Consider the following 24656-nt stretch of genomic DNA (forward strand, 5'->3'; position numbering starts at 1 on the left):
AAAAATAAATAAATAAATAAAGTATCAATACGAACTCATGAATTTAAATATTGGATATATTTCAAATGAAATTCTTTTCCTGCATCAGTTAAGATGATTCATTCTTTAATCTCCTTTTTTTTAAGGGGCGGGGGCGAAGGGCAGAGGGAGAGGGAAAGAAAGAATCTTAAGCAGGCTCCATGCCCAGTGCAAGCCTGATGCGGGGCTCAATCTCACAACCCTGAGATCATAACCTGAGCCAAAATCAAGAGTCAGACGCTTAACTGACTGAGCCACCCAGGTGCCCCTAATCTCCTTTGGTTAACACACGGAATTATATACATTGATTTTTAATGGTAAACCAACCATTTTTTCTAGCAGAAACCCAAACTGGTCACAGGGGTAATTTAAAAAATATGTATCGCTTGATTTAGATTGCAAATATTTCATTTAGGACATCTGTATTCATAAGTAAAACTGGCCTATACTTGTCTCTCATTGTCATTGCTAAGTTTTGGTATCGAAGTTATGCAATCCTCAAACTGAGTTGGGGAGTGTTTGTTTTTCTATTCCCTGAGAGAAACTGTAGAAGAATTATTATTTTTCCTTGAATGTTTGGTAAAAATTGTTGTAAAAATGCTAGGGCCCACTGCTCACTTGCTTACTTGCTTACTAAAATGTTTTAAATTAAAAATTATACACATACACACACAGAAAAGTTCATAAATCATAAGTATACAGCTTAATTCTTTACCACAACAGCAGTTTCACTCTTCCATACAGCGCCTCCACCTAATCCTGAGTTTTATGAGAGAGCTGATGAGTCAGTGGGAGCAATAGGTACATTAAAATAACTGTGCCCTATTGACAGGAAGAACATTTAGAAGGTCTGAAAGATGCTATTATAAATTCCATTCAGCACGCAAGGCAACCGAAGCAGTTTCTAACCTACCAGGCCAAATTATGCTGAACAAGATTTTTTTTTTTTCAAGATTTTTAAGTAATCTCTACATCTAAGGTGGGGGTCAAACTCGCAGCCCTAGATCAAGAGTCACATGCTCCACTGACTGAGCCAGCCAGGTGCCCCTAAGCAAGATTTTTATAGAGAACTGGCAAGATTTTTTTTTTTTAAAGATTCATTTATTTGACAGAGAGACAGAGAGAACACACAAATAGGGGGAGTGGCAGAGGGAGAGGGAGAAACAGGCTCCCCCTGAGCAAGCAGCCCCACACAGGGCTAGATCCCAGGACCCTAGGATCATGACTTGAGCCCAAGGCAGACACTTAACCAACTGAGCCACCCAGGCGCCTCAAGAGCTGGCAAGATTTTAATTCAAGCTAAACCAATGCCCCTTCTGTATGATGGTTAGAAAATATAATAAAAAAACCACTTTTCGGTCTTTTACAAATTTTTTTTTTTTAAATAACCCAGCCTTTTAAGGATTTTTGAGGCTATAGCTTAAACAAAGATACTCAAAGGGGTGCCTGGCCAGCTCAATCAGTAGAGCATGCAACTCCTGACAGGTCGTGAGTTCAAGCCCCATGTTGGGTGTAGAGCTTACTTTAAAAAGAAAAAAAAAGAAAGAAAGAAAAGGAAGGTGCTCAGGATAGGACCCAGAAGATGGTAGTTATTAAGAGCATGAGAAAAAAGGAGAATATAATCATATCTAACGAACTTCAGAATGAGCACCCAGGGTAGCAGGATGAACTTACTTATGAATCTAGCCAGAAGACTCTGGATAAATTCCCAGGCTTGTTTAAAACTGAATGCAAATATAGGATGCTAAATGAGATTAATGGCTGGAGTAGTCTCTTTGCAAATATTTGGGTTTTTAGCTAATACTAAGAGAAGTCTTCTTCACAATCATATACCATTTCTTTTTGCACATAATTCGTTTACTATCTTTTACAACAAGTGCTTCAGTGGAAACAAAATCCAGCTTACACTGGAATGGTACCAACTCCCCTGACTGTCCATTTCATTAGCTAAGTCCTTCCCTACCTCCATTACACACATGTTCCCGGCCAGATGATAAACTACTTTCAAATTTCTCTACTTGTTGGCATGTATCAGAGACAGAAGCAATTTAATAGTTTAGGGGAGAAATTTACTTTTCATGGTCTGCCTAAATCTTTCAATGAAATCTTAATCATTCCTGGTCCAAATATGAAATTTTTATATAGAAAAGAATAATTTTGAACAGTCTAAATAAGCTATCAAATATAAAAGTCTAAAAAAAGAGAATAGTGACAACCCCCCAATATCACAAGGCTAGGACCCTTGTGATCAGAGTTCTAGCTACATGTTTATGTCAAACCATTTACCTAACAAATATTTATTGAGTGCTTAGGATATCAGTTACTGTTCCAGCACATAAACTTTCTCAAAGAAAAGAGAATTAAGATCAGAAACTTATGGGGCACCTGGGTGACTCAGTTGGTTAAGCATCTACCTTTGGCTCAGGTGATGATCTCAAGGTCCTGGGATCAAGCCCTGCATCAGGCTCCCTGCTCAGTGGGGAGTATGCTTCTCCCTCTCACTCTGCCTCTCCCCCCTGCTTGTGCTCTCTTTCACTCACTCCCTCTCTCTCAATAAAATCTTAAAAAAAAAATCAGAAACTTATGTCCTTAACAAAGAAAGAGCAGGAGTATCAACTAATACTCTGAACCTATAATAAGCAAACATGTCAAGTATTTTCCTTACTTTTTGATAGCTTACATTTTCCACAACTGCTTTGCATATACTTAAACAGCAAAATGTTCAGCAATGTACAAATTTAAAAAAAGCCTCAAATCAACCCTCACGCACCGTTGGTGGAAATGTAAATTGGACCAACCACTGTGGAAAACAGTATGGAGGTTCCTCAAAAAATTAAAAATAGAATTACCATATGATCAAAAGATTCTACTACTGGGTATTTACCCAAAGAAAATTAATTTGAAAAGACATATGAACCTGTGTTTATTGCAACATTATTACAACAGCCAAACTACAGAAGCAACCCAAGTGTCCACCTACAAATGAATGGATAAAAAGATGTGGTATATGCACAATGGAATATTCAGCCATAAAAAAGAATGAGATCTTGCCGTGTGCAACAACATGGGTGGACCTAGAGTACGTTAGGCTAAGTGAAGTCAGGCAAAGAAAGACAAATATCACATGATTTCACTTACATGTTGTATATAAAAAGAAAATAGGGGCACCTGGGTGGCTCAGTTGGTTAAGCAACCAACTCTTGATTTCGGCTCAGGACATGATCTCAGGGCTGTGAGATTGAGCCCCACGTCCCAGCATGGAGCCTGCTTAGGATTCTCGCTCTCTCAAAAACAAACAAAACAAAAAAACAACAAACCAAAAAAACCAAAACAAACAAAAAGGATTCTCTCTCCCTCGGCCCCTCCCCATAAAAAAGAAAAACAAACAAACAAACAAAACAACCCTTAAATACAAAGAACAAACTGGTGGTTTGCAGAGAGGAGGTGGATGGGTGGGGTGGGTGAGATAAAGGGGGTTAACAGCATAATGTGTGTAGAAGTTGAATCACTATGTTGTACACTTCAAACTAATTTAACAATGCATATGAACTATAAATAAATTTGTTAATTCTTTTTTTTTTAAGATTTATTTATTTATTTGAGAGAGCGAGAATGAGAGAGAGAGAGTACATAAGAGCGGGGAGGGTTAGAGGGAGAAGCAGGCTCCTCGCCGAGCAGGGAGCCCGATGCAGGACTTGATCCAGGGACTCCAGGATCATGACCTGAGCCGAAGGCAGTCGCTTAACCAACTGAGCCACCCAGGCGCCCCAAATTTTTTAATTCTTAATAGAAAAAAAGACAGATACAAACTTCCAGCTATAAAATAAGTAAGTCATGGAGATGAAAAGTATAGCATAGGGAATATGGTCAATAATACTGTAATAACGCTATATGGTGACAGTGACTACACTTATTGTGGTGAGAGTACTGTGCAATGTACAGAATTGTCCAATCAATCTGCTATACACCTGAAACTAATATAACACACTGTACTTCAAAAACAAAACAAAAACAAAAAATCCAACAAAAAATAAGCCTCAAATCCAAAGACATACACACAAAATGGCTGTTAATATATTTAAAAGCACTTAACCTCACTAATGATTGAAGAAGTACAAGTAAAAACTAGAGATGCCATCTTCATCTACTAGAGAAAGAAAAAATTTTAAGATTGGTATCTGCTCTTTATGATAGGGATGTATCTTTTTGAAGATATGTATACCCTTCGACCAAGGAATTCTACTGTTCGGAATTTTTCCTTCAAAATTACTGGCAATGAAAATGCAAGAGTATATGTACAAGATGTTCACTGTAACATAATTTTTAACAGTAAAACACCTGAACAGGGTGTCAAGAACAGGGAACTGGCTGTGTGAAGTTAGAACACAGGAATACAAGGGAATACTATTCTACAACAAACAAAGGAATAAGGCAAATCTTTATGTACTGAAATGATGTGTCTAAGATAAAATGTTAAGTGAAAGAAAGGAAGTCGCAGTCTGTAGAGTATAACCCCATGGATAGAAAAAGGAAAGAAGACAGTCACATATAATAAGAAAATGTACAATTAAAAATTTCTAAAAGAATTCCCAAGTTAGTGTCAATAATAAGTACCTTGGGGGATTGAGGAGGTGGTGGGGAGAAGAGATACTTTAGAGGACTTTACTTTCTTTACATATACTTTTTGTATTGTCTGAATTCCTCACCAGAGTATGTTTTATTTCTATATTTTAAATTTTATAAGTTCTGAGATGTTGTGGAATTCTGTTAAACAACAAGCTTACTGAAATTTAAACATGTGATCCCTAGAAGAAACTATATGTTAAATAATCACTTATTTAACATATGAAGAACTGGAACATCAACTTCTTCTTCTTCTTTTTTTAAAGATTTTATTTATTTATTTATTTAACAGAGAGAGAGACACAGCGAGAGAAGGAACACACAGAGGGGGAGTCGGAGAGAGAGAAGCAAGCTTCCCGCTGAGCAGGGAGCCTGATGCCGGGCTTGATCCCAGGACCCTGGGATCATGACCTGAGCCGAAGGCAGACACTTAACGACTGAACCACCCAGGCGCCCCGGAACATCAACTTCTACGTCTTGCTTAAGCTCATGCTGTTTATGAAGTACTTTCAGTAATTAAAAAATGAGGGTGATTAAAAGACCAAGAAAAATAATAATAAGGGCAAAGTAGCTGCAAAGCCCAAGATACTACAGAGTATTATAGTATCTTCTTGACAAAATTATCTTGGAAAAAAGCAGCTCTAATTCTTACAGATTTTATTTTTAAACACAGACTATGTAAATTACTTTTAAATATAACTACAATGGGACTTAATAATCAATTGCAGAAGTCGTTTCCTAAAACTTACCAAGTTGGGAATGGAAACAGCAGGAAAAAAAGTTGAGGAGTGAATAGCAGAAAAGGAGGGGATGGAAAACAGAATTAGAAGTGGGAATAATGTCTGTTAGTATAGGCAGGAAAAGGGTGACTTTAGAGAAAGTCAATCCCCACAGTAATACTATACCTAACAGCTGGCTGTGTTCCCCTGTGATGGAGTTCTGACTCGGGTCTGAAAAACAAACAATCGAAAAGAAAAGAAAAAAATGAATGACCAAAACAAATAATTTCTTAAAAATCAGCAACAAAAGTCAACCAAGGAAATAAGAAAAAAAAAAAGTTTTTTTAATGCTCAAAAAACATTAATAAAAGGATAATAAAAACAGAATAAACTATTATAAAAAATAATCACACAGCTTTTTGAAAAGTTAAGCAACAGAATTACCATGTGACCCAGCAATTCCACTCTTAGGCATATACTCAAAAGAACTGAAAACAGGGACTCAAAACATTATTACATAACATCAGCAGCATTATTTACAGTAGCCAAAAGATGGAAACAACCCAAGTGTCCTTCAATAGATAAATGGATAAACAATAATGTAGTATATACATACAATGGGATATTATTCAGCCATAAAAAGGAAATGAAGTTCAGATATATGCTACAACATGGATGAACCTTGAAAATATGCTAAGGGAAACAGGCCAGAAGCAGAAGGACATATTTTGTATAATTCCATTTAAATGAAATTTTGAGAAAAAACCAAATTAAAAAGATAATCACACAAATTTGACTAACCAATACTAGTTCCATAAAGTAGTATGATTTGGGGCTTACCACATGGGTTACATTTTCTCTTTAATGGCAAAGGAACATATGGCCATAGCAGCTCAAAGTCAAGACATAAGTAAAGCACTCATTACTACTAGCAGGTATGTTCTGATTTGACTTCATGATAAAATTACTAAACTGGCTTTTATAATATCTACTTCTTCTAATCTATAATAAAATTAGTGGCAATAAGCCAAGTTCCTAATGCAAGAGATATTGACAATCATCATTTAACAACTAACCACCTGCTTTTTTTTTTAAAGGCTTGAAAAGCATTAAGGGCTAAATATGGAAAAGACTCTGAGCTCCAGTTTCCTCTAAGATTAAGTCTCTTGAGATACTGAGGATTACATCTGGCTTCCCTGAATGTGTCTGGGGAACAAAAATAATTTTAGACGAGGGGGTCTGTGAACAATGGGAAAAAAGTTGCATCTTTATTTTCACTAACCTCTAACTGAAGTTTAGTATTTTCTCCAAGAATGATGTCAGCAACAAACTACATAAAAGTACCTGTGCTTTGTCAACAATAAATGATTTTTCATATCACATTGTAATTGTTATATATATCTCATAATACCATTTAGGTGCAATACTACTTTGAAATTATGGTAGTAATTAAAAGGCTGCTAGGTCTTCAATGTATTGATAAAAAAAGCACTTATATTATTAGATCACAAACAATAATTTTGCTAATTGTATTTTAATATAATAGGGTTCTTTTTAATCCTATATATATGTATTTATACGCATGTGTAATACTTTACACATTTAAAAACATTACTCTGGGGGCACCTGGGTGGCTCAGTCATTAAGCGGCTGCTTCGGCTCAGGTCATGTTCCCAGGGTCCTGGGATCAAGCCCCACGTTGGTCTCCCTGCTCAGAGGGGAGCCTGCTTCTCCCTCTCCCTCTGCCTGCCTCTCTGCCTACTTGTGCTCTATCTCTCTGTCAAATAAATAAAATCTTAAAAAAATAATAATAAAAATAAAAATAAAGGGGGACTGGGTGGCTCAGTCATTAGGCGTCTGCCTTCGGCTCAGGTCGTGATCCCGGGGTCCTGGGATCGAGACCCACATCGGACTGCCTGCTCAGCAGGGAGCCTGCTTCTCCCTCTCCCACTCCCCCTGCTGTGTTCCTGCTCTCACTGTCTCTCTGTCAAATAAATAAAATCCTTAACTAACTAAATAAATATAAAAACATTACTCTGAAAAGGAATTTGTAGACTTCAGACTGCCAAAGAGGTCCCAGATACAAAAAAAATTTAGAATTACTGTTTTAAACAAAATTCAAACAGTATTTCCATGGTGTTATAATAAACGTTTTTTATACATAATTTAATAAATCTAACACTTTAAGCATCCCATACAAAAAGAACCAATCAGAATACTAAACAAATTCTGGTTTCTGATGTACAGTACATATTATAGTATACTTTACATACTTTAATCAAGGAGGAAATAAGGTAGAAACCTGGTTGATACAACTAAAGTTTTCAACGTTATGTGAACATTTTAAGATATAATTTTAGATTTTCTTCCTTAATTTGGTTTTTAAAAGATACTCTAAATTTTTATATTCTCAGATGTTTTCCCCAACATACCACGACACGGATACCTAGTTTTTAAATTTAAACTCATCTTATTTCCTATTTAAATAAACAATATGGGTTTGTGCGTAAGACAAAGTAGGAATACCAGTTCTTTAGTACATTGTGTATTAGATTCATCTGTTTCTCTCTCCCCCTCTCTTTCTCTCTCTCACACACACACACACACACACACATGCACACAGGGGATAAATTAGGCCCTATCATTATAGAGAAGCAGGTATATAGGTAGCATGGAAGGAAGAGTAGTGAAAGAATCATAGAATTTAGAACCAGAAGAACTGTGGTCATCATCTAGCTCTACTCTAGTGATTCCAAAGGAAAAGTTGGAGAAATTACCATCATCTATTTTTTTCCCTAAAAATCATACCAACATCCCTTTTTAAGATTCTGATTCCAAGATACTGCCATTAATGGGAATGCCTTTTATGTATGTTGGGATGGGGCAAAGTTTAGAATCTCTTAACATTTATAGTTGAGGGGTGGTTGGTTAAGTGTCTGCCTTCGGCTCAGGTCATGATCCCGGGGTCCTGGGATCGAGCCCCACATCAGGCTCCCTGCTCACCGGGGAGTTGGCTTCTCTCTCTTCCTCTGCTCTTCCCCCTTGCTCGTGTTCTCACTTGCTCTCTCTCTTGAATAAAAAATCTTTAAAAAATAGTTATAGTTCAAAAGATGAATGCTGTTAATAAGTGGCCTAAGACACAGCACACTATTTTCAAAAGAGAGATAATCTTAGTCTTTTGAGGACCTATCTTCATGATTCTTGGTACTCTGTAATTCTAACTTTTTTGTCCTAAAATGAAGAATAGCCTAAAACAAGTTATTTGGAATTTCCAGGCAATCTATGAGTTTTAGAAAAACATCTCAGATAACTCAGGCAGAATAGGTATGATTTTAGATGGGGAAATAGAAATGATTTTTTTCCTTACAAATTACCTCCTTCTATACTATATACTCCCTTGCCTTCTAAGCTGTGCCCACATGCCGTCGTACATTTTCTAGTCAAGCCAGGCCTCTTCCTTTGAACACCCTCCTACTATATGTATTTGAGATGAGTAGAAATAAGTCTTTGTGTAGTTCCCTACAAGTTCAACTTAGATTTCTTTTTCATTTTTTATGAATTGAAGGAATGCAGGGCAACCTTTACTTAATACTTATTTGGTAATTTGAAGACTAACCTCCAAGAACTTGCATATACTTCACTGATACACATAAAACCCAAAACAAGGGCAAATCTAGGAGTAAACAGGTTCAGAACCCATGAGAATGAAAATTAGCCATGCCTATAAAAATCACAATTGGTAAATGGGTTTAAGTTGAGGAGTGTTTCTGGGTATGCAGTCCAAATTGTGTAATCAACATGGTAACACTGCTCTGAGATATGTCTGGGCATCTTTCTATTGTCTTATGTCTAACTCTCCCATTTAACATTTTTCCTGCTTATGTCACTGATGAGGGCACACCCAAGTTTGCCGAAGCCTCGGAGTTGTCCTAAACATTACTCAAAATGTTTATTTTAACCAAATTACTTCCTGTAATAAAAACAACTTGCCAATAACGTAACTATTTTTACTTTTGATGGTCTTTATAAACTAAGCTACCCACAGGTTATAACTCAAAAGGTTATACCAAAAGGTTATACTCAAAAGCCTATGATACTCTACCAGTCAAAATGGTAGTTCAAATAGAATCATGCATCTTTTCACATGTAAATACAATCAGAAAAATGACCTGAAAGTATTTCCTTGTTACAGTAATGATACAGTGGTTTTACAAATGGGCACTTTCTCAATATATTTCATTTATCCTGGGTAAATGGTAAAGAATGGAGATTTTATTTAGTTTCTTGCCATGTGCCTTGGAGAATAGAGAGAAAAATGATTGTGGGTGGTACCTGCTTGTAAAACTGCCTCTGTAAATAGTTTTTCTGAAGAGCCTTATTATCTCCCTTAGTTTGCCCACAGCAATAGCCTTTTCTGAATTTCCTTTGCTAATTACTTGTCTACCATTCTTAGTAGAGAATTTGAAGCAAATAAAGGCTAGCTTGTACCTTGCATGTAAAACTCAGTGTAGCAGGTTTTAGTCTTCATTAAAGATAGTATCAGTAATTTCATTAAGTAACACAATCAATAGTGGAAACTATTAGGCCTAATTATCTAGAAAAAGAAGTAGGCAGGACCAAGTGCATATACATGAGGACAATCAGCTCATTATAGTGTATATTATCTAGATATACCTCGAATACAAGGGTACAAAATACCTGAAATCACCAGTCTTAACACATTCCTAACTTTCTGGACTCCAACTTTTAAAAAACCAAAGTAGCATTATCATAAGAAACCATTTTGACTCAGAATTAGACAAAGCGGATTAAAAATGGAATCAAAGACAATTACTCCAACGTTCACAGTTACTAGATTCTGCCTCTCTAAATGGGTACCTATTGTAGTGGGAAACCCAAGAAGGAAAACAAGCTGAAATAAGGTAAAATCTGAAAAAGCCTATCTTCTTTATATACATTTTGAACTTATTGCAATGAGACCAGAAAGACCTAGAAAAATTTACATGTGATTAATTGGGTTTAAATAAATAAGTGGGTGAAAAACATAAGGCAATTGTAGGCAAAATAATTTAGCTGTAAGATGGAAATGTAAAGCAATGCATACAGAAGTTAATTTAACTAGTTTTTTATGTTTCTAGCCTACCCAACAAAGGAGAGTCAAAAGATCCTTACCTGAATTTTTATTGTAACATATTTTTAAAAGGATACTTAGAATATACTTCTGCCAAAAAACAATTTCTGCTAGGACAGTGTCTAGTCCAAACCATCAGTCATGCAAGTGATTTGTGTAGACAGCTAACCATGGAGAGAATAAGCTATCGTAGCAGTGAACCAAGGACTGTCCTTGTACCATGCATTTTCTTTAGTATATTAATAGAGATTTGTTGAGAAAATGATTTGGGGTAGGGGTGGTAAATAAACTTGGCAAATATATTTAACACTCAAGTATATTCCTATAATGTTTAATTTCTCAGACGTTTCAATATGCTAATGGCTGCCGAACTAATCTCCAAAAGAATATAGTATTTGGCATTCTTAAATAGATCAGAAGAGATAACTCATTTATCACCACACATCTTATGTGATTAGTGTATATTATCTAGATATACCTCATATTGTATACATGCTGGGAAATGTTCAACTCATTCATTTCAATATGCCAAGGTTAAATGATAACTCCCTGAATCATCATTCCCATTTACTCATTTCTTTCACTTAGCAATATTACCATTAAACTAGTATTCTCTAAATTTGCCCAGTCAAAAGAATCACCTGGAGTTGTTTTTTTTTTAATTTTATTATGTTAATCACCACACATTACATCATTAGTTTTTGATGTAGTGTTCCATAATTCACTGTTTGCGTATAACACCCAGTGCTCCATTCAGTACATGCCCTCTTTAATACCCATCACCAGGCTAACCCATCCCCCCACCCCCCTCCCCTCTAGAACCCTCATTTTGTTTCTCAGAGTCCATTGTCTCTCATGGTTCCTCTCCCCCTCCGATTTCCCCCCCCTTCATTTTTCCCTTCCTGCTATCTTCTTCTTTTTTTTTTTTTTAAACATATAATGTATTATTTGTTTCAGAGGTACAGGTCTGTGATTCAACAGTCTTACACAATTCACAGCGCTCACCATAGCACATACCCTGTCCAATGTCTATCACCCAGCCACCCCATCCCTTCCACCTCCCACCACTCCAGCAACCCTCAGTTTGTTTCCTGAGATTAAGAATTCCTCATATCAGTGAGATCATGATATATGTCTTTCTTTGACTTATTTCCCTCAGCATAATACCCTCCAGGTCCATCCACGTCGTTGCAAATGGCAAGATTTCATTCCTTTTGATGGCTGCATAATATTCCATTGTGTGTATGTATGTATGTATGTATGTGTGTATATATATCCATATATATATTTATCCATTCATCTGTCAATGGACATCTTGGCTCTTTCCATAGTTTGGCTATTGTGGACATTGCTGCTATAAACACTGGGGTGCACGTACCCCTTCAGATCACTGCATTTGTATCTTTGGGGTAAATACCCAGTAGTGCAATTGCTGGGTCATATGGTAGCTCTATTTTCAACTTTTTGAGGAACCTCCGTACTGTTTTCCAGAGTGGCTACACCAGCTTGCATTCCCACCAACAGTGTAGGAGGGTTCCCCTTTTGGAGTTATTTGTTAAACTACAAATTCCTGGATCATATAACTAGCCCTAACTGACTCGATCTCATGAGAAAAGCCTGAGGTTCTGCTGTTTATCAAGTTCCCAGATGACTATTATATATCTTCATTCATTGATTCAACTAGTTGAGTGATTAAGAAGTCTCAAGCATTGTTCTATGTGCTAGGGACAGAGCAATAAATTAATGTGAAAGACAAATTTCCTGTTCTCATGCAGATATGGGGAGATAAAGAATAAAAGAAAGTTAATAATCAAGATTATTTTCTTTATAACATCATAAGACAAAATTAAGAAAAGTGAATAGAGAGGCTATTTTGGATTGGGTAGACAGTAAAGGCCTTTCTGAGAAGGTAACCTTTATGATGAGACTTGCATGTAAAGGAGACAGACATGTGAGGATCTTGAAGAGGACTGATCAGGGCAGAGAAGTAGCCATGCAAAGGCCTTAAGATGGGAATAAGCTTGGCATGTTTAGGAAATATCAATTTGGCTAAAGCATAATGAGGAAGAAAGTGGTTTAAAAAAAAAGTCCTCAAACTAGGTAGCAGATACATGCTGTAGTATTGCAGACCATGGTAAAGAGTGTAAATTTTACTATGAAAGTGAGGTGACACAATTAGAAGGTTTTAAAAGCAGTAAGAGAGGTTTGATTAACTTTTTAGTTAATGGCTGAAGAATGCACTGTGGAGGGAGGAAGAGCAGAAACAGGGAAGCAATTAGGAGTCTACTGCAGGAATCTTAGGAAGACACGGTAATAGCTGTAGTGAAGAAGGTGAATCCATGGTGGAGAGAGTGATGAGATCTTCCAGAGGAGAATTCTTCAGCTTGTCTTCAGAGGTCATGTCCATGTTACTCTAAATTTATAGTTTCTTTCATGCATTTATTTACTCAATAAAATTTTTTGAGCACCTTCTACATGTGAAATACTATTCTAATTAATAGAAATGTAGTAGCAAAATCCCTGCCATCAAAGAGCTTACATGATCAAAGAGCAACATATTTGTCAAGAGTGATGAGTTCTAAAACCAAAAAGCAGAATAAGAGAATGGAGAGGATTAGTAGGGGGATGGTTTGTGTGCTAGTTTAGATACTGAGTCTAAAAAAGGTCTCTCATATAAGGTGGTATTTGACCAGAAACTTGAAGTGAGGCATCTAGCCATACAAATACCTGCAGGAAGAACATTCCAGGCAGAGGGAATGGTTAGTGCAAAGAACCTGAAGCAGGTGCAGGTTAGCATGTTCAGTGAACAGCAAGGAGGCCAGGTTACCAAAGGGAATAGGGTAAAAGTGATAAGAGATGGATATGTGGGGTTCCCTGTGGAACACAAAGGACTTTGGGTTTTAACTCTGAGTGAGCAAGGAAGCCATTGGAAGGTTCTGATTTATGCTTTAACATGATCACTCTAGCTGTTGTCTGGAGAATAGACTGCAGGAGGCAGGTGAGGACGTAGGACACAGAAGGCTTTTGCAATGGGTCCAAGAAAAGGGGATGGTAGTTTGGATCAGGTCAGAAGTACCAGAGCTGCTGAGTAGTGGTCAGAGGCTGGTTTCACAAGGTTAGCACACCGACTGACTGGAGATTGGGGGGCTGGGGTGGGAAGAAACGAGTAAAAGGTTTTTCCAAGAGCAATTAGAAGTTCCTGAGCTGTGGGTGTCTGGGAGAAGAGTGATGATGGTGATGATGAATGGAGTGGGAGAGAAGGCACACTGTGACAGCTGTGCAGCTGTCCTGGAGCAAATGCGAGGCACAGTGAAAAGAGAACACAGGATCTGGAAGCAGATAGAGCTCAGGTGCGATCCTAGCTCTATATTCGCTATTTGTGTAACTCTGAGAAAATGCTTCAATTTCTTAGCCTTAATTTACCATCTATGCAACAGGAACACCACAGAAATTATTGTCAGGATTACAGATGGTAGATATTCATTAAACGGTAACTATTAAGAAAACTGAGAAGAGCCATGGAATAATCCTTAAGAAAAAAAAAAAAACTATAGTGCTGCAAATAATCATGATTAAATTAGAAATTAGGTAGCTGGGGATATTTTTTAGAACTTTAAACGTTTTGCAGTACAACATACTTAGAAGAATACAAAAGTAATATGGGTGAATACTTGGACTAATATACACATTGATTAAAATTGTACAGTCACGTGATATTAATAGTTTAAGTAACTCGTCTTATTTTGAAATTTGATACACTGATAATTTGGACTAAATATGCATTTACATATGATTTGGGATTTTTTGATAAAATAATTACAATAGTAATTGTCCAGGAGTGTCTGTATTACATTCCCAGTACAAGTTTATTAATGACTCCTATTCAAATAAGCAATAACTTAATTAAGTTTTAAATACAAATAAAGCTATGTTGGATACTGTAAGAAATAAAATAATGAGAATAAGGTATTTCTTGACATTAAGAAGCTCACAAACTAGTTGAAGAGTCAAATTCAACTTAAGAAACTAAAAAAGAATGGTAGTAATAATGGGATTTCATGTTCAATAACATTTTACAGTTTTTGAAATGTTTTCACATATTTCATTTGATTCCCACGATAACTCTGTGATACAGGTAGGACATATATAAAGAAGCTAAAGCTAAGTTAGGTTCAATGGTTTGGCCAGGGTATAATGAGAGTAAATTTCAAAGACTGGCTTGAACCTGGATTCTGATTTTTTTTTTTTAAAGATTTTATTTATTTATTTGAGACAGAGAGAATGAGAGAGAGAGAGCACATGAGAGGGGGGAGGGTCAGAGGGAGAAGCAGGCTCCCTGCCGAGCAGGGAGCCCGATGCGGGACTCGATCCAGGGACTCCAGCCAGGATCATGACCTGAGCTGAAGGCAGTCGCTTAACCAACTGAGCCACCCAGGTGCCCGTGGATTCTGATTTTCTATTACACCATGCTGATCATAAAATATAAGTATAAGAATGAATATTAATAACATAGTTAACTCTTCATTATCCAGGAAAATATATTAGGAAATAACAAAAAGGTATGTATGAAATAATTAAATTACAAATCAGCAAAATAATGTGTGGAACTAACAGGGATCATTAAAAACACCACTTATGGGCCACGTGGGTGGCTCAGTCAGTTAAGCGTCTGCCTTCAGCTCTGGTCATGATTCCAGAGGCCTGGGATCAAGTCCTGCATTGGGCTCCTTGCTCAGCGGGGAGCCTGCTTCTCCCTCTCCCTCTGCTTCCCCTGCTTGTGCCCTCTCTCTCTCTCTGTCTGACAAATAAATAAATAAAATCTTAAAAAAAAACAAAAAAAAACCTCTGGTGAGTTTCCTGGATATATATCCCACTAAGACACACTGCCTCTTGATCTCTTTTTTTAACAGGCTAAAAGCCTCTGCTTGGCAACAGTATCTAGCAAGATTAATACCGTTTATATTATAGCTATTTTTAGTTTATTCTCTATTTATAGAGTAGTAAGCATGCTGGTATTTCATTTAGTGATAAAGTTCCTTTCAGTGATTCAATTTAAGAAAAAAATATTAAACACAAAGATACATAAAAATGGAAAGATTATAAAGGCAGTCTCTAAATGACTCAATTTAGGGAACATGTCCTACTGTCATCATACCAAATCTGCACAGCAACCCTGTGAGGAAGAATTTTTCCCACGTTCCAGAAGAAACTAGCCCAGAGAAAGCTGAAATGATTTGTCCAAGGTGGCAGAGCCAATAACCTGTGGTACAGCCTTTAGTGCTGTTGTTAAGGGTCCAAAGAAGGGGAGGAGCAACATGGATCGAGGCAGTATGAGCTTTAAGCAGAACTTTTAAAAACCTTAAAAATCATGGAGAACTCAAAATCACAGGAGTAGAATAAACATGGCACATGTCTGGGATGGTTTGCTTAGAAGGGTTGGGTCATATTAGCAAAAGTCTTTGGAGTCTAAAGCAGATGGAAAACAACTGAAATTCTCTACATAGAAGTCTAAAAACGGGGGTGCCTGCGTGGCTCAGTTGGTTAAGCGTCTGCCTTCGGCTCAGGCCATGATCCCAGGGTCCTGGGATCGAGCCCCGCCTTGGGCTCCTGCTCAGCGGGAAGCCTGCTTCTCCCTCATCCACTCCCCCTGCTTGTGTTCCCTCTCTCACTCTGTGAAATAAATAAATAAAATCTTTAAAAAAAAAAAAAAAGTCTAACAACAAAAGCAGTGTTTTAGGCAAGGAAACAAGGGCAATATGCAAAATGAAATGAATGTCAGAGTTATTAGAGACAGGCAGGCATAATCGTTACTAGACCACTGTAATGTGTCCATATGCTAACAACCACCTCGAAGATGGTCTCTAGGATTATTATCATTAATTCAACCGATACTCTGAATGCCTACTGTATGTCAGGTACTGGGCTAGGCACTACACATACCGAAGGAGTTACTCTTTCTTCTCAAGAAGTTGGGAGAGGAATTATACAATTATGAAACAATAAAAATAATTGTTACAGTATAGGTACAAATATTGTGGGCATCAAAAAGGAAAGAAAACAAAATAAAGCAGTCAAGAATGGTATCAAGGAAATAACTGAGCTAAATCTTGAAGGATGGATAGTTTATCAAAAAGCAGAAGGGTGAGAGAAATGGAGAAGGGGAGACATTCTATTTTTTTTTAAAAGATTTTATTTATTTGAGAGAGAGAGAATGAGAGAGAGCACGAGAGGGGGGAGGGTCAGAGGGAGAAGCAGACTCCCTGCCGAGCAGGGAGCCTGATGCGGGACTCGATCCTGGGACTCCAGGATCATGACCTGAGCCGAAGGCAGTCGCTTAACCAACTGAGCCACCCAGGCGCCCCAAGGGGAGACATTCTAAACAGAGGGATTAACAGGACATGGCTAATAGAGAAGTTCTAGAGATATAAAAGGAATAGTTATACCTAATAATATGCCTTTATATAATGCCAGGTATGTATTACAACTAATATATAATGATATATAATGTAATATTATATATTAGTCTATAGTATCATACCTACAAATACATTGTACCTAATATATAACGTACACTTAAACTGACAGACACAAAGAATTTGTCATTGACCAAAAAAAAGTGGGTAATAAGAACCAGTCAGCATATGCGTTTCCAACTTTTGATTCTTCCCCTTCCCTCATTCACAAAATCCAGTCCATTGTGGCTTCTATACCCACCTCTTCTTTTCCACTGCACTGCCATCATTTAGATTCTTGTCCTTTCCAGCCTGGACCATTGAAATAGCTCAATTATTCTCCCTGTCACCAAATCTCCCACCTTCAAACAATCCTGTATTTTCCTTCATATTAATAATCCTAAAATTCTGCCTTTATTAGGTTGCTTCACTGCTTAAAAAACAAAACACTTTCAAAGGTCTCCGATGACAGTGCCAGGAGTCCCCAACCATTTTGTGAAGACATGATCATTCTCACTTACTTATATCCGGACATCACATGTGGGTGCTGGTTCAAGTTCCTTTAAGGAATGGAAAGGACTGTCTTTGTAGGTTCTGCCTCCATCCTTACTGTGAATTCTCAGGCTGGGCTTAGGGGTGCTGGTGGTAGCAGAGGCTAATGGATTCAACACCTATAGTAAACACTGGTTTACTTGTTTGGATCTCTTGGCTTACAGGAGGAACTCCAAAAACCTCAACCTGTCTTTCAAGTCCTTTTATAATCTAGCACTAGCTTACTTCTAACCTTATATCATTTGCTGGGGCTTAAACTCACGACCCTGAGATCAAGACCTGAGCTGAGATCAAGAGTTGGACGCTTAACCAACTGAGCCATCCAGGCATGCCATAGACCCATGTATCTTTGATTACCTCAGTTTTTCATTGAAAATTTCCTTTTCTTTCTTTCCTACTTATCTGAGTTCTACGTCCTTTAAAGGGCCAACTCAACTGCTTCTTTGTTTAGGCCTACCCTGAGATTTAATTTTCTATCAGCTTTAACCTTCCTCTGAATTGTTGGGCATATACCGCCTTGTATTATCTTTTCATTAATCAACCTATTAATTCAAAGAATATTTACTAAGCACCTGTGTCAATACTATATGCTAGGCAGGGGCGCCTGGGTGGCTCAGTTGTTAAGCGTCTGCCTTTGGCTCAGGTCATGATCCCAGCGTCCTGGGATCAAGCCCCGTATCGGGCTCCTTACTCAGCGGGAAGCCTGCTTCTCCCTCTCTCACTCCCCTTGTGTTCTTTCTCTTGCTGTGTCTCTCTCTGTCAAATAAATAAATAAAATCTTAAAAAAAAAAATACTATATGTTAGGCACTTGGGGATACAAAAAGAACAGAACACAGTAGCTACCCTTGGGGATTTATAGCACATATGGGTAAAACAATTACATCATGGTGATTAAAGCACTATATAGTAGAGATACAGACAAAGAGATATGGGAGTGTGTAAAATACATTACATTCTCTGAAGAATGTAATGGAGAAGCCACCAAGGGAGAAGTGAAGTTTGAACTCAGACTGTTCAGTTGGAATGTTCTAGATTGTGAAGGCACATGTATGATCTGCTAAGCAGAACAGACTTTATTCTGCAGGCAATGGGGAGACAATAGTGTTTTAAATGGGAGAGTAAAAGGATGAGATTTATATTTGAGAAAAATTCCTCTGGTAGCTACTATAAGGATGGCTTTAGGAGGCTAGACAAGAAGCAACAAGGAACTATCCTGAACTAATGTAGTAGCAATGAGGATGGGGAGAGGGAGACAGATTTGAGAAATATTTGGGAGACCAAAGGGTCAACAATTGGCGAAAGAGACGGAAAGAAAGGGATTGGGGGAATGTTTTACTACAGCGAGGGGAAAGAGCCAATATAGAAAACACAGGAGAGAGGCAAGAAAAGCTCTAGAGCACAGGCGTACAGATGAGTATTACATAAGAAGGAAGAAGGTAAAGGATAGGTGTCAATATGGATGTTGGGAAGAGGCGTTTTGGAATTACAGTTTACTCTGAAGAGCAGAAGTTCAGTCATGTGCTGAATATAAGAGAATGGAGGATTGGGAGCTTAACAAACATTTTAAGTTTTGTGAAGAACTTAAGAGAAAGGAGGATAACTAGGATTACTTAGAAGAATGTCTGAATAGTGTTAACAGTACAGCTGAAGTTGGAAATGAATTTTTGGTGGCACCAATTTTCATAGCTGTGAGATAACCAGCCCCGTGGCCCTACCCGAGCAACACAGCTATCAAAATTGAGAGGAAAAAGTAAACAAAAAACGAAAAAAGTTTTTTAAAGAAAAGAGAACGAGAGAAGGCCCAGTAAGTCAATCCAGGGGTGGGGGTCGGGGGGTGGGCAGGGTCAGGGTCCTATCTGCCATTTTAAGTGCTTTGAGGGTAAGAACTTTGTATTAGTGTTGTTGTGACAAATATAGCTCTTTGTAACATAGCAGTATCTTGTACATGCTATAAAATACTCCATACATGCTTGTTAATTGATGATGAACTGATTTCAAAGAAAAATACTCAGAGATAGAAATTCAGGACGAGTTTCAATAAAAAGTTAATAATGGAAATAAAAAATTTAAAGACATCATCAAAACACAGAGTTGAAGATAAAAGGATAAACTTCCCTAGAAGTCAGTGTAAAGAGAGAGGAACTGAGATCAGGTCCTGGAAATAATAGTTAATAGAACAAAGTGCAAACACAGAAGGAAACAGAAAAAATCATTGAAAGAACTATGACTGCAAAGCTGTCATGCCAATTTTCCCCCAGAAAACTAGACACCTTTTAGGTAAGAAAGGTGGGAAGTAGTAAAAAGGCAGAGTCAATGGGAGCAGAGAACACTATACACAAATCCTGAGAAAGTTTAGGAGAGTTCATTTAGCAATCTTCCTTCGGATCCATCAGACTTGGCCTGAAGAAAAGGTGGCAAGACAACAGCAGCCAGCAGGCAAGTAGCTTAAGTTGGAGTAGACCAAGAACCAGGGCCAGTCGTGAGTCTTATCTACAGGGGCCCACTGTAGTGCAGGGAAGGGGACAGCCTGACGTTGGTAGACGTGAAACTGATGGCACTGGGGGACAATCTCACCAAGAAATAATCCTTACTTAGGATTTGGGGATAGTTGCAAACATTCAAGAAGACTGTTGATACCTTATATCCTTCTTTGGCATTGTGGATGACCCAAATTATTTTTCATGAACTGTAGAAAAATATATTTCATGTTTCCTTCACTTTATGTATTTCTATATTTCCCTCTCACCCTCCCTCCCTTCCAAGAGTTGGACACTCAACTGACTGAGCCATCCAGGTTTCCTTCACTTTAAAAGATGGTTTTGGAAGAAGAGGCCTAACCACCATATAGACCACCTCCTTAATAAGGAGGGTAGGAAATTGACCTTAATACCCAAATTCTAAGGAGCTAAAGCTTTGTATTATGTGGACTAAGAGCATACAATAAACATTTCTGATATTTTAAGAACCTATATTGATTTCATGTCATGGTCAAAGGTTAATTGCTTAAATTTAACATTTTCTAAAGTTTGAAACACAGAGAAGTTAAAATGGAAACAACTGCTGTAACTGTTGTATATTTAAATTTTAAAAAGCATTTTTAGTCTGTATGTGAATATACACATGCACACAAACAGGTTTTGATTATTAATGTGTCATGATCTTCCATAATTTAAAAAATACATAAATGTAACCTTACAGTATATAACCTTTTGAGACTGGCTTCTTTCATTGAGCATAAGGCCTTGGAGATTCATGCAAGTTTTGCATGTATTGGTACTTAGTCCCTTTATTTAAAAACTTTTAGAGATATGATTTACATACCATATAATTCACCCATAAAGTGTTCAATTCAATGTTGAATATATTTGCTTTGTTGTGCAATTGTCATCACAATCTAATTTTACATTTCGGTCCCCATACCCATTAGCAGTCAATCTCCATCTCACTCCCCCACCTTACCCAGTCCAAAGCAACAACTAATCGACTTTCCGTTTCTAAATTTGCCTATTCTGGACATCTCATATAAATGAAATTATATTATATGTGGTCTTTTGTGACTGGCTTCTTTCACTTCACATGTTTTCAAGGTTCATCCATATTGTAGGATGTATCAGTACTTCATCTGATTTTTATTGACAAATAATATTCTGTTATGTGGATATACCACATTTCACTTATATATTCATCAATTAGTAGACATTTGGGTTATTTCTCTCTTTTTGGCTATTGTGAATAATGCTGCTATGAACATTCCCATACAAGTTTTTATGTGGACATATATTCTCATTTCTTGTGGGTATATATCTAAGAATAGAATCACTGAGCCACATGGTAACTCTAGTTCTATTTCTAACTTTCTGAGGAACTGCCAATCTATTTTCCCAAGTGGTTACACCATTTTATGTTCCCACCATGAGTATATGAGTGCTTCAATCTTTCCATACCCTTGTCAACACTTGTTATTGTCCATCCTTTTTTTTTAGATTTTTTAAAAAATTTTATTTATTTGACATAGAGACAGAGAGAGAGGGAACACAAGCAGGGGGAGTAGGAGAGGGAGAAGCAGGCTTCCAGCTGAGCAGGAAGCCCAATGCAGAGCTCGATCCCAGGACGCTGGGATCATGACCTGAGCTGAAGGTAGACGCTTAACTGTCTGAGCCACCCAGGCGCCCCTGTCCATCTTTATATTAGAGCCATCCTCATGGATGCAAAGTGGTATCTCACTGTGGTTTTGATGTCCATTTCCCTGATGACTAATGATGCTGAACAGCTTTATATGTGCTTATTGGCACTTTCTCTCCTCATCTCCATCTGGAAAGCTTTTGCCTCTTTTTCCTCCCATAAATTTGAGGAACAAGTCCTGTGCCATCTTTCCCTGACAGATCTCCCACAGAGCCCAGGCTTCACTTGCACCTAACTGTTCACTGGATCCAGGGGCCATTTGGCTCAAATAAGGCAGATACAGGCTGGAGTCAGGAACAGAGGGATAGTGAGATTTCACCTTCCCGGAACCTACTCTGAAAAGTACATTCTGTTTACAGACTAATACTAAAAACATTCAAATCCTGGCAAATAGTTCAAAAATTTAAAAAGGCTCTGTTGGGGTGCCTGGGTGGCTCAGTCGTTAAGCGTCTGCCTTTGGCTCGGGTCATGGTCCCAGGGTCCTGGGATCGAGCCCCGTATCAGGCTCCCTGCTCTGCGGGAAGCCTGCTTCTCCCTCTCCCATTCCCCCTGCTTGTGTTCCCTCTCTCACTGTGTCTCTCTCTCTGTCAAATAAATAAATGAAATCTTTAAAAAAAAAATAAAAATAAAAAAAATAAAAAGCCTCTGTTAAGTCCAAATATCTGTGGGTTCTATCATTTTCAACTACTGCCCTTAATGTTAAGCTCTGAGAAATAAGGAAGATCTTAATGTTACTTGGACTTAAAGGATATTGACTAGATGGATGAATGAATCGTAATGTAACTATGTTACATAAAAGAAGTCAGACAAAAGAGAGTATATTCTCTATTATTCTATTCATATAGAATTCTAGGAAAATGCAAACTAATGTACAGTAACAGAAAGCAGATCAGTGGTTGCCTGGAGACCAGGGAGTTAGGTGAGTGGGTTACAAAAGGGTACAAGGAAACTTTTGGAGGCAATGAAAATGTTCATTATCTTGATTATGATAACTGTTTCAGGAGTATATACAGATGTCAAAACTCATCAAAATGCACACTTTAAATATGTGCAATCTATTTTATATCAATTATACTTCAGTAAAACTTTAAAAGAAATACTGGTTGGGGAAAATATTTGCAATTTAAATCACAAAGAACTAATATCCCTAAATATAAGGAACATCTAAATATAAAGAAAAACACCAACAGGTTTTAAGAGGTATGAACAGAAAGTCACTGAGCTTTTGTGAGTATGAAATTTTCCATAGTAAAATATAGATAATTATCAAAAAATATTAAAACACTATCCCTAGCCCTCATATAATTCACAATATGGTTGAAGAGATATGAATATAATTACAAGCCACTGCAAGTTCAGACCATACTGCAAAATATATGTGCTGATATGGATTGATGCAATAATCAAAGTGGGGGTAGAGGATCAGGCAAGTCATCTTGGCCTTGAGATGATATGAGTCTGTACAATTTTTTGGGGTACACAGGAAGTAGGCAGAGGAGAAAAGAGTTCAATGAAAAATATATGAACAAAGGCAATGTGACCGCGGAGGAAATAAAGACAGCTTTTGAGGGCGCCTGGGTGGCTCAGTTGGTTAAGCGACTGCCTTCGGTTCAGGTCATGATCCTGGAGTCCCGGGATCGAGTCCCGCATCGGGCTCCCTGCTCGGCAGGGAGCCTGCTTCTCCCTCTGACTCTCCCCCCTCTCATGTGCTCTCTGTCTCTCTCATTCTGTCTCAGATAAATAAAATCTTTAAAAAAAAAAAAAAGACAGCTTTTGAAAAGGACTCTTACTATAGGTTCACCATTCTTAATACAACCACTGAAATCTCCTGTGACCAAAAAGCTAGATGTTGCAGTGGAAGGAACCCACAGGAAAGGAAAAGAAAGGAAAGGAAAGGAAAGGTAATTAATTCACTATGTGAGGGTATGGAATGGATCAAAATCATTTACACTATTTATGCAACCATATTCAGTCTTGACCATGTCTTTGCTCTACTTATATTAGTATTTTTCTCTAAACAGACTTGTGTTTTTACTTAGCTTCATTCTAAGAATAAGATCCATGAAAATACAATTTTTTCTAATACACTAAAATAAACACCTCTTTCATACGTCCAGTAGTATATATATTCTTAAAAGTTGTATTAAGAGGGCTCCTGGGTGGCTCAGGTCATGATCTCCCGGTCCTGGGATCGAGTCCCGCATCGGGCTCCCTGCTCATCCGGGAGTCTGCTTCTTCCTCTCGCTCTTTTTCTCCCCCTGCTTGTGCTCTCATTGTCTCTCTCTCTCTCTCAAATAATCTTATTTTTTAAAAAAGTTGTATTAACATTCTTTCACTTACTCCATATGCCCATCATTAACACTCAGTCTTTAATGAAGCCTCTATTCCTATCTCACTGAGAAGTATACATCTCCCTAGGAATTTCAGAAGCAGAGGGCTAGTAAAGGATTGTCAGAGTTAACCAGGTTCATTGCTTGTTCAGATCTCTCAATTTTCAGCATCATTTGAAAGAGTATTTTACATGTGGAAATATTCTACAACAAATTTTAAAAAATCTAACACATGAAAAGATAGAAGCAGCAATTAACTTCCAATTAATTTTGAGAAATACGCAAAACAAAAGAAGTAGAACCTAAGAAGAACTAGTAAATACTGAGACACCAGAGCAATAAATATTTGTGTGACTGTTTAAAGTAGAGGGACAGTGTGGTGTGGTGAAAAGAAAAAAGGCTTTCGAGTCACAGAGACCCTTGTCTGAGTTCCGTGTCTATCACTTATACAGCCTACCTAATTTCTTGGCACCGAACTTTCCTCAGCTCTACAATGGAGATAATGGTCACCTGTCCTGGTTGTTGTAAGGATTAAATAAACCAGTATTTGTAACATGCCTGGCACACCCCAGGTACTCAACAATTACTACTACAATGTTGATGACATTTTGTAATGTAAAGTCATTTCCTCTTTCCACCTGGCAAAAC

General features: G+C 37.6%; 1 protein-coding gene across 3 annotated transcripts in view; it reads right to left on the reverse strand.

The window, feature by feature from the left end:
- Positions 1–24656, reverse strand: part of SLC12A6 (solute carrier family 12 member 6) — an 86150-nt gene that overhangs the window by 38576 nt on the left and 22918 nt on the right. For 2 of the 3 annotated variants that reach the window (XM_045900418.3, XM_045900419.3), the window contains exon 2: positions 5547–5591. The exons of the other annotated variant lie outside the window; for it this stretch is intronic. In XM_045900418.3, the coding sequence (XP_045756374.1) occupies positions 5547–5591 (45 nt within the window). The remainder of the gene's footprint in view (positions 1–5546; positions 5592–24656) is intronic. 3 annotated transcript variants of the gene reach the window in all.

This window comes from Mirounga angustirostris, unplaced genomic scaffold (assembly GCF_029215605.1).
Source record: "Mirounga angustirostris isolate CCGP_5_RB_7025 unplaced genomic scaffold, mMirAng1.0.hap1 SCAF_9, whole genome shotgun sequence".
NCBI classification, from domain to species: domain Eukaryota; kingdom Metazoa; phylum Chordata; class Mammalia; order Carnivora; family Phocidae; genus Mirounga; species Mirounga angustirostris.